The sequence below is a fragment of the Impatiens glandulifera genome, chromosome 6, assembly GCF_907164915.1.
Source record: "Impatiens glandulifera chromosome 6, dImpGla2.1, whole genome shotgun sequence".
Lineage (NCBI taxonomy): Eukaryota > Viridiplantae > Streptophyta > Magnoliopsida > Ericales > Balsaminaceae > Impatiens > Impatiens glandulifera.
In genome coordinates this window covers 26,469,445-26,480,540 of record NC_061867.1, presented here as the reverse complement: position 1 = coordinate 26,480,540, position 11,096 = coordinate 26,469,445, and the positions used below count along the sequence as shown (strand labels likewise).

Below are 11,096 nucleotides of genomic sequence, written 5' to 3'. Positions count from 1 at the left end.
CTGTACCCCGACTCTCCTCATCACATTGCGATGAAATGAAGTTGAGTCGGGCTTAGAGCATTTAGAATTATTTGTAACTATTAATTTTTTAATTATAAAAATAACGTGATACATTGTTTTACGGGTGTCCATGTTAGTTAGGGCAAAACCCCATTTTTTACCAACTTGACAATGCAGAGCTCCAAATTGTGAGACTCGAAAGAAGAAGACTCAAATTATAATTAATCACAATAAAGAGCCCAAAATTGTAAGGTTCAAAAGAAGAATTCCCAAATTGTAATTGACCTCCAATAAAAAGCCTTAAATTGTGAGGTTAAAAAAAGAGGTCCATAATTGCAATTAGCTTCTAACAAAGAAATCCAATTTGTTAATTCGACCATTTAATTAATTATAATTATTTTCTTTGTAATATTATTATATATATTAATATATTCTGTATTTTAAAGACAAAATACCCAGCAACGAGGTTCAAATCACTTTAATAATGTATTGTGGTTTAATAACCGACTATTTTGTCAGAATTTAATCAAATCTACATGAATGGTAGTTTCTTCTAGCTAGAGCTTATTTTACTAGAAAAACTAAAAATTTGAGAAGCATTAATATATATATATATATATATATATATATATATATATATATATATATATATATATATATATATATATATATATATATATATATATATATATATATTTGTTCATAATAAAATTATTATCCTTGAATAGGTAATAACTACTTTAACCTTTAAGGATATAAGAGATTTTTTTTTTAATTTCAGACTTTAAAGAGAATATGAACAATCATTTGAAAAGTTAAGACATGGGTTTCATTCCGATCAGTGTTTTTAAAAAATTCTTGTTATTTAAAAAAAAAAAAATTAATAATGATTTTGAGAAGTTAATGATTATTTTTTGATAAAATGATTTAAAATTGTATTAATATAAAATGATAAAATAAATAATCATAATAATTTAAAATAAAAAATATTTTAATATTTGATTAATAAATTAATTGATGTGATAAATTAAAAAAGGGGTGAAATGATGTTTTTTAGTTATTCAAATAATCCAAAGAAAACACGGCCATGAAGTTAGAATGTTACAATTCAAACCATCTCAAAATATGTTTGAAACTCATAATTATGTGATGATTTTTATTAAATGGTTTTGTTTGTATTTGTTTAACGTAATAATTTTGTCTTTATAGACCTAAACTGAATATGAGTAATGATATAAAGTAGAAATTTGGTGTCATAAATGGTATAAAAAATAATGTGTCAACGTGTGAATGAACTTGAAAAATGAAATTTCTCTCTCCTTTTAAATTTTAAGTTCTATAAATTGTTGTCACATTATTTTCGATACCATTTATTACACAAAATTTTTGATCTCAATCGTTAATGAATTAATATTGTCTATATTATTTAAAAAAAACATATTATCAATATTAATAATACAAACACTTGCATTCTCAAACATAAATTAGATAGGGTTGATCCAATTCACCACTCATATGTTAGGATTTGGATCCTTCAAATATGACATACTTGAAACGATCTATAAAAACGCAAAAAAAAAGAACACAAGAAAACACAAATTTATAGTAGTTCACTCAAAAGAGTTATCTTCACTTCAACTACCACCATATTTCACTATGAAGAAGAAAGAATACATAGTTTTACCTCACATTGTTTATCTCTCTAGTATTATGTCTTACCTTATAAAATAATTACAACATATTTATAGGGTAAATTTTAAAGTAATTAAACCTAAATAATTTTTGTTAGGCCCAAGTCCAAACTCAAATACATACACAATAAACTCTAATTAACTCTTGTAGAGTTTATTATAAGTGTAGGCTCCACAACTCAATAATCTCCCACTTTAAAATTAACTCCATCATCTCTCGATCGGTAAAAACTCTCCATATAGTGTCTTAACAAAGAAGACCAACTGAAATTGCACACAACTTCAGGCTCTCGATTGTCATAGATTTCGTCATCATATCAACTAGATTCTCACTTCTCGAGAATCTTCTCAAAAACTAACACACCATCTTTTAAAGTAGATCAGATAAAATGGTAACGAACATGTATATGCTTCGTCTTGTCTTGACAAACCAGATTCTTTGTCAAATGAATGACACTTTAACTGTCGTATCGCAACATACTTCCCTCGTAGTCTTGCCTCAATTCTCACAAAAGGGTTGCAATCACATCATCTCTTTATCAGTCTCTGTCACAATAACATACTCTGCTTCACAACTAGAAAGAGCAACAATCTTCTGCAGTTTTGAAACTCAACTGATTACAATACCTCCTAGAGTATAGATGTACTCTATCGTTCTATTCCTATTATCAATATCATCACCATTATCAGCATCAACATATAATTCCAAACTCATATTAGACTTTCGAAAACACAAAGCGAGACTCATACTTCCTCTTAAGTATTGGAGTATCTACTTTGATGCTTCATAATATTGTCTACTCGGGTTGCTCATTAATCTGCTAACAACTTACATTGCATGTGATATGTTTGGTCGTGTACAAACTATCAAATACATAATACAACCAATAACAAATGCATATAGAATGGTGACCATGTAATTTTTCTCATTCTCTGTTGAAGGCGACTAATTTTTGAATAGTCTAAAGTGACTAGCTAAGGAGGTAGTAACTAGTTTTGTATCGTACGAGTTGAATCTGTTAAGAACTTTTCTTCACATATTCTTCTTGTGAAAGTTTAAGAACTTTTTCATCCCTGAAAATCATCATTCCGAGGATTTGTTTTACAACACCCAAATCATTCATTACAAACTTCTCATATAACTATTTCTTTAATTTGTTAATCTCATACAAGTTTGCTCCAACAATCAACATATTATCAATATAGAGAAGCAGAATAATGTAAGATTTATCAAAAAAATATTGATATAACAACAATTATCAGCTTCACACCTCATAAATTTGTTATCTTTAATGAAGTTATCAAATTTCTTGTACCATTGCTTTGGAGTATTTCAAATCATACAGATTCTTCTAAAGTTTACACATAAGCTTATCTTTTACTTTGATTTTATGGACTTATGGATGTAGCATATAAATCTCTTCATCCAAATCACCGTGAAGAAAAACAATTTTGACATTCATTTGTTAAAGATGAAGGTCTTCTATAACAACCAAACTAAAAATAGTTCTGATTATCATCAATTTGACCACTAGTGAGAAGATCTCATTGTAGTCAATACCTTTCTTTTATTGAAATCCTTTCACAACCAACCTTACCTTGTACCTCATGGTTTTATCATGTTATTCTTTAATCCTGAAAATCTATTTATTGTGAAGTGTTTTCTTTTCATTTGGTAGCTCAGTTAGCTCCCAAGTCTGATTTGACGTCAAAGAGTTCATCTCATCTTTCATCATAGACTCTCACTTAACCGATTAATAAGATTGTATTGTATCTTTGTAGCATTTAGGTTCGCCTTTATATGTCAACAAGATATATTTCAAAGATGGGGGCCACTTCTCGACTGGTTTTCAATTTTTTGATAATCTTCTCAATTGTATAAGTAGTGTTTTCTGATTTGCCTCTAGGGTCATGTTCTCAACGATTTTATCTTCAATAACACATTGGTCTTCTTTGATAGTCGGTATATATTCAACTGAAAAATCTCTCAAATCGACCGTACAAGTCTCTTCCAATTTGGAATCACCATCAAATGTCTTCCCAACAAAATCTTTGTAGAGAACATATTCATTGAAGATAATGTTCCTGTTATGAATGATCTTTAGATGTTGATTATCCCAGAAACAATAACCAAACTCGATATCACCATAGCCAATGAAAAAACATTTATTAGACTTTGAATTAAGTTTGCTCCTATCACATTCATTAATATGCACATATGATAAATAACCAAACACTTTCAAATAAAAAATGTTAAATTTTTATTGCTCCAAACTTCTTTTGGAATTATGAATTCAAGAGGAACAAAGGTTCCTCTTTTAATAAAGTTGGTAGTAATGTTGATGGCTTCTGCCTAGAAGGTTTTAAGTAGACCAGTAGGCAATCTCATGTTTCTAGCGCGCTCGTTCAATATTTTATTCATCCGTTCAGCTACTCCATTCTCTTGAGGTATTCGGATAACATACTTCACCATACTGATCACATTCGCAATACAAAAATCTTTGAAATCTGAATTGATGTACTTGCCTCCGTTGTCGGATCTCAAACACTTAACCTTCTAATTTGTTTTATTTTCAACCAAAGTCTTTCACTTCTTGGAAACAAAAAATATATCAAATTTGTTTTTCATAAAATAAACTCATATTTTCTTATCGAATCATCTATAAACGTCACGTAGTACTGTGATCCGTCAATAGAAGAAACATGTGTAGGTCCACACACATTAGTGTGTATCAACTCTAGCATTCTTTCTTGAGCTCCTTCCCAATCCTTAAGAAACTCAAATGTTTATATTTTTCCAAGAATGCAGTTTTCACATAATTGATGTTCAATAGACTTTAGTTCTAGAATCAGGCAAATCTTCAAAAGAATTTTTATCTATTTTTTTACTCATTCGGCCTAACCTGCAATGCTATAACTCACTACTTTTGAGTCAATAATAACAACAACAAATGTGTTTTTACATGTTGAAGTCGTGTATAACGTCCCAAGTTTATGACCTCGAGGAATACCTATTGCTCCTTTAGCCACCTTTCATGCACTATTTCCACAATTGAAACTATGACCTTCATCATCAAATTGTGTAACATAAATCATATTGTGCATTAAACTTGGATTGTGTCTCACATCATTGATCTTCCAAACATAACAGTTTGCCATCTTCAATTTGATGTTCCTCATGCCAATAATATCCAGTGGCTCACCATCTACGAGATAAACTTTTTCGCAATTTTCAGCCACATAATTCTCCATTAATTCTTTATGGGCAGTGGTATGGAAAGACGTTCCTAAGTCCAGAACCCATGAGTCTATCGGAATATCAACTAATAGAAGCAACACATTAGTTTGTTGCATCAGTTTTATCATCACCATTTCTTTTCAGTGCTTTGTAGTTCCTCTTTAAGTGACCTTACTTACTATAATTCCATCAATCAAATGTCCGCATAGACTTGGACTGACTCCTCATGTTTCTTGACATAAAATTGTTCTTACCCCGATTGAAATTTCTATCACTACATTTACCCTTGTTTTTAACATTTAGATCAAAACTTTGAAGATTTCACCAAAAATTATTTTATGAATCTCTTCAGCAAGAATACGATCTCTAACTTCAATAAATTACAGTTTATCATTTCCAACTGAGTTATTAATTGATGTCCTCATAAGTCTCAGCTATTCGGTAAAAATTCTAACAAAATCAGGGCACTAACTTCGTTCCTAAAATCAATCTCAATAGATAACAATTGATTAAAAAAATTATTAAATTTGTTCAAATAAGTAGTGACAGAAGTACCATCAATCATTCTTAAATTGAAGAACATTTTCATTAATTATACTTTATTGTTAGTAGATGATTTCTTATACATATCAGAAAGAGTTTTTATCATACTCATTGTGGTCTTCTCATTTGCTACGTTGTGAGCAAGAGTCTTGACTAGCGTCAATCAAACAACTCCCAAAACCTGTCTATCAAAGAGTTTCCATTCATCTTCTCTAGTTTCTCACTCAAAAGAACATGAAGCTTCTTTCCATAGGAATAATCTTTAATATGCATCCTCTATAATGCATAATCTGTTTTAATCAAATATTCCAATCACGTGTCCTATACTATTCTCGCTTATCATCGTTTCCAATGTTCCAATCTAGCCTAGCCGCTTCGATACCAATTTTTAGGATTTTGACCCCCCAAATTTGACATGCTTAAAATGATCTATAAAAACACACAAAAAACAAACAAAAGACACAGATTTATAGTGGCTCACTCAAAATAGTTACGTCAACTTTAGCCGCCACCAGATTTTTACTACGAAAAAAAGAATAAAGAGTTTTGTCTCACATTGTTTATCTTTCTAGAATTATGTCTTACCTTATAAAATAATTACAACAACATATTTATAAGGTCAACTTTAAGGTAATTAAATTTAAATAATTCTTAGTTTCGCTCAAGCCCAAACCCAAATACAAATCAAATAAACTCTAATTAATATTGTATAGTTTATTATAAGTGTATATTTCACCACTCAATATCATATTGATTGTAATTCATCCCAAATTGACCACCATAAAATATATTCTAACTTGAATAGAACATAAGTTAATTTTTCTCATTAAACTAAAAATCATTTTTTTTTCTTATAAACATGTGTCAAAAACCTGTTTTTCTATTACCTTTAGAAAAAACTTATATATTTTTTTTTTTGTCTTAGATAATTATTTTTGGTAACACTATTAAGTCTTAAAACAATTTCTGTACATTTATAAAACTTTAAAATGCAAAATGAGCTACAATTTCTTTTATTTTATGAGTTATAAGAATACTAAGTTTAGGATTATATTTACTATTACAAACAAGTTGGAGGGGTTATTTTAATATATAATATCGTATTCCCTAAGCTAATAATAATAATATATTGGATTGGGGATCCGTTTTGCAGAGTGATGTTTGCCCTTCTTCGGTCTGAAATGTGCATCGCCGGCCGCCATCATCACGTTCTTCAACTGGTTCTCTCCTGCCGGAAGATCACGGCGCAGGTAACTAATGTTCGGACGGAATCAATCATCGCGATGGCATCTTCTTCAGAGCAAGAATTCGCCGTCACTTACCGATTAAAGCTCAATCGGTTTCCTCGCACGAGCAATTTCTGGGACGCGAGAGTGGCTTCGCGAGTCGGAGAGAAGCTAGGTCTTCGTCTAAAAGAAAACGGTATCTCCGATGTCGAAATCAACCTCGAGGAGGAGCTTTCACGGCCGATTCATTACCGGAAGATGGTGATTCCTCTCTTCGATTCCGTCAAACGCATTGGAATTACCGTGTCCGGAGCAGATAAGCTTGAGTTGTAGGTTTTCATTCATTCATTTTTTTAATCTCTCATTTTATCTGGAGAGAAAGAACGAACGAACGGTTGTTGAATTTTACTATCAATATTCTTGACTTTTCTTCTCATTTACTTATATACCTGTAATTAACTTGACTTTCATCGTGTTGTTAACATTTTTGATGATTTCCTTCCATTTTTATGCATTGCAATTGCAATCTACACCATCTTCAATAACATTAGTACAACATCCATTTGAAGGGAGCTATCAAGATTTTGATCCACACCGTTTGGAGTGGAATTAATCGTGTTTACTCAGATCCCTCTCCTAGCGGCAACATACATCAGGGGATGTCCACCGCCTCCCTGTGTTCGAGCCTGGCACATTCCGCTGCGGGTTAAATTGGTTTGTGTGTTAGCTTAACCGCGAAGAATAGTCGCACTACGAAAAGGCTAAAAGGGAACCAAAGAGATACGGTTTTGCGCTATGTTAGCTCATCACTAAGAATCCACTGCCATAGATGGTCCAATATACTAAATAAATTGAGCATGCCATTACGAGTTGTTAGGATCAAGATGAGCAGTGGTTTTTGGACTTTAAGGAATGATCAGTAGTGTTTTTTGGACTTTAAGGAATGAAATGTATGTTCGTATTTATAATTTACACACTTTTGTATTGGAACTATTGAATTTGAAAATTTTCACATCCCCTAACTAGTGTTCTAAAAATAAAATAAAAAATGGGTTTACTTATATTATAATCCACTATCAGGTGGTTATCATACGCTAAATTATGCGTTTGATTAAGTGTATTTTCGGGGTTATGTGCTTAACCAATTGTACACATTTTTTTTATATTCTACCACAGTAAATAACCTTCAAAAAAGCCTTATTAAAAACAAGAAATATAATTTTTCAAAAAGTGTACAAATTGAAGTTTAACTCTAAAGAAGTATCACGAGAAAGAAACCGTGGCAACGAGAATAATTTTGTGTTTTTTTTACAACCCTTTTTTTAAAGATATTTAAAACCCTTTAAACTATGTCAGACTCCTTTAAAACAAATAAAATTGAAAACTTCTTTTTACCCTTTAAGCCTACTAAAATATTTGTGTTTTTAACATTAAAAAATAATTGTCATTTGCACAAGAATGTAAACCATATCAATAAGAATATGAGTAGATATAGATTATTTATGGGTCCCTTTCAAAACAGAAATTGCAAATATTATCTAAAGTTGTTTTCAAATTGGGTTTTCAAGGACATGTATGATTCACTATTAAAATAAGACGTTAAAATAAAAAAATTATTTGATCAAAAATTGACTCAAACTTTGATTAAAGTCATATGGCAAGAATGTTTTCTTCTTCATCATCTTGTTCATGTTCATATGTTTAGGGTTTAGAACACTGCAAAACTCATTTCGCTTTGTTAAAAAGGACAAAGGTTGTGGCATGTGCGAAACACTTTGCAGGGGATGGTGGAACGACCAAGGGGATAAACGAAAACAACACAGTTGTTGGTCAACTGGTTACTGGAATTCTCAAGAACAGACTCAAATTCAGGATAAATATTATTATTTTTTGAATTTGAATTTGATATGCTTCTTCTTGCGTATTCATTCATTGATTGAGTGTTGTGTTGTGTTATGTTATGTTTTCAGGGTTTTATAATATCATATTGTCAGGGTCTCAACAAGACCACATTTCCACCCATGCTAATTACTCATACTCTGTCCAAGCTGGAGTTCTTGCCGGAATTGACATGGTTATGATTCCTTTTGAATACAATGAATTCATTGATGACTTAACTTTACAGGTGAAGAACAATATTATTTCAATCTCAAGGATTGATGAGAATCCTCATGGTTAAGTTTGTAAGGGGTCTTTTTGCATATCCTTTGGCTGATCTTAGCTTGGCTAATCATATTGGAAACAATGTTTGATCTTAACAATGTTTATTTGATATATTATAAAACCCTTATAAAAAATTTTGACCAAAAGTAAGTGATGAGTGTTGTTTATGATGCATGAAGGAGAACAATATGATTGCGATGAAGAAGTCTTATTTGTTATGTCTTATTTAATTTTAAAGTATCTAAGTTCAATATTATTGAAGAAGGTTCAATGGCTTAAAATATTTATGTCTAATAAGATAAGTTCCATTATTGAGAGGAACAATTTATACATCATTCGGATTGCTTGATACGATCATGCAAATGTTATTTTTTTACTTTCTCAAGTGACATGATTTAGAAAAAATAAATTGTTATGTCAAACAAAATAAACGAAACAAAACAGTCTTAATAATTAAAATTGAAACACATAGATTCAAATCAAAGTTCGAGTTTCATCGAATAAAAACATCTAAAGTTTGAGTGCCATAATAATTGGACCAAATTTATTTAAAATTATTGAGTTTTATTTAAAAAAATATTAGTTATATATTATTATTATATATATTTATATATAATTAAGTAAAAAACAATAATAAATAACAACACCCAATTAAAAATTAAATTTACAAATTTAATTATATAATTTATTTTATTTGAATAAATAATATTTTTTAAAATTTGTTTAATTTCTATTTTTATTATTTATATATTTTATAATAAAATTAAAATTATTTATAAATTTTAGATTTTATGTAAAGCCCATAAATATGAGTCTTTTATTAAAAAAAATAAAATAAGAACAAAACAATTTTACTCTCTCTCTCTCCTTTACCCTCCTATTAGGGTTTAGGCCTTCTTCTTCTCCAACTCAACCTGCAACACATTCATTCTAAAGAAGGAGAAAGAGTCGTTGAAATTAGAAGATTCATCTTTCAATCCGCACAGGATCCTCGAAGGTGAGTAGTCGGTATTACTTTCATAAGAACCCTGCTCACTAATGACAAACTCAATTAGATTCTTTTAAGGATTTTTACTTTAGTTTATCAATCCATCGAGTAATTTATACATATGTTTTCTTTGTATGCTGATCCGAATATAAGAAAACCCTTTGAGAAATCTCTCTTTGGGATATAATTATTTTGTATTTCTCTAACCTTTGTTTTTCTTACTCTAGGCCTAATTTGAATTCTTCTTCAAACCCATAATCGTTTATCCCTAACAATGACGAAGAACAAAAAGGGTTCCTCGAATCAACCCCTACCAATTACAGAACACACAGTAGTGGTAGTAAAAGAGAAGAGCAGTTCTGGTTCTGCAAAAAAGAGGGGGAATGAGATCGATGATATATTTGCAGGGAAGAAAAGGAAGAGAGTTGAGAATAACAACAAGTCAGAGAAATCGAAGAATGTAACACCTGCAACTGTACCCAACAAAACGGTGAAGAAACAGAAGAAAAAGGAGGATGGTGGAGATACTGGAAAGGGTAATAGATCTTCTGAAAAGGTTTCACAATCCAAGAAGAAGAAGAAGACAGGTGATGGACTTGTTATTTATACCGAAGAGGAATTGGGTATTGGAAAACCTGATGCTGGAGGTACTAGACTTTGTCCATTTGATTGTGATTGCTGTTTTTGATTGTAGTTTGATGATTTTTGTTTACCTTAATTTTGATGTTGTTGTTGAGGAGGAACATTTATTTTATTATATATTGTTTGGTTTAAGTTGCAAAAGGATTTGTATTAAATTTCTATATTTGAGTCTTTTTTTTTGTTAATCAGGCCACACATATTACAGTCCCATACCTTATTTATTGACTGCGTTTGACAAAAACAAGAGGATTCAAAATAGATGCAATTTCTTTAAAATTAATATAGGGTGATTGTATAGGAATTGAGATTCAAATAAAATTTGATAATTTAGAGTTTATATAAAATCGTGTTGCTTAAATTTTCATTGACCGATAAACTCACTCACTTCCTTTTTATGTTTGGAGCTTTCACCAACATTAAAAACAATATCAAATTAAACTTTACATAAATGAAACAAAAAAATCTCATTAGAACCATAATTCATAATCTAATTTTCAATCATTGTATTAAATGAAATGAATATAAATCATATTATGATTTGAATAATATTCAGAAAACACATGTTACAACAGTTAAACCAAACTATAGACCCTTCTTTTTTAATG

The 11,096-nt window shown here is 30.2% G+C and overlaps 2 protein-coding genes across 3 annotated transcripts; both read left to right on the top strand.

The window, feature by feature from the left end:
* Nucleotides 1-6,620: 6,620 nt before the first annotated feature.
* Nucleotides 6,621-7,605, top strand: LOC124942623. Of its 2 annotated transcripts, none has more exons than XM_047483159.1 (2): nucleotides 6,621-7,027; nucleotides 7,268-7,605. In XM_047483159.1, exons 1-2 carry the CDS (start codon nucleotides 6,630-6,632, stop codon nucleotides 7,284-7,286), a joined length of 417 nt encoding a protein of 138 aa, XP_047339115.1. In that variant the 5' UTR covers nucleotides 6,621-6,629; the 3' UTR covers nucleotides 7,287-7,605. The 2 variants fall into 2 exon arrangements, with proteins under 2 accessions (XP_047339115.1, XP_047339116.1); XM_047483160.1 differs by having other exon boundaries at nucleotides 7,250-7,280.
* Nucleotides 7,606-9,708: 2,103 nt separating this feature from the next.
* LOC124942654 (uncharacterized protein C6G9.01c) lies at nucleotides 9,709-10,608 on the top strand. The gene is made up of 2 exons (XM_047483200.1): nucleotides 9,709-9,858; nucleotides 10,077-10,608. Exon 2 carries the CDS (start codon nucleotides 10,124-10,126, stop codon nucleotides 10,535-10,537), a length of 414 nt encoding a protein of 137 aa, XP_047339156.1. The 5' UTR covers nucleotides 9,709-9,858; nucleotides 10,077-10,123; the 3' UTR covers nucleotides 10,538-10,608.
* Nucleotides 10,609-11,096: the final 488 nt, after the last annotated feature.

Coding starts and splice junctions, on each gene's coding strand:
- LOC124942623 (XM_047483159.1), top strand. CDS start 6,630: ATGTTTGCCCTTCTTCGGTCTGAAATGTGCATCGCCGGCCGCCATCAT.
- LOC124942654 (XM_047483200.1), top strand. CDS start 10,124: ATGACGAAGAACAAAAAGGGTTCCTCGAATCAACCCCTACCAATTACA.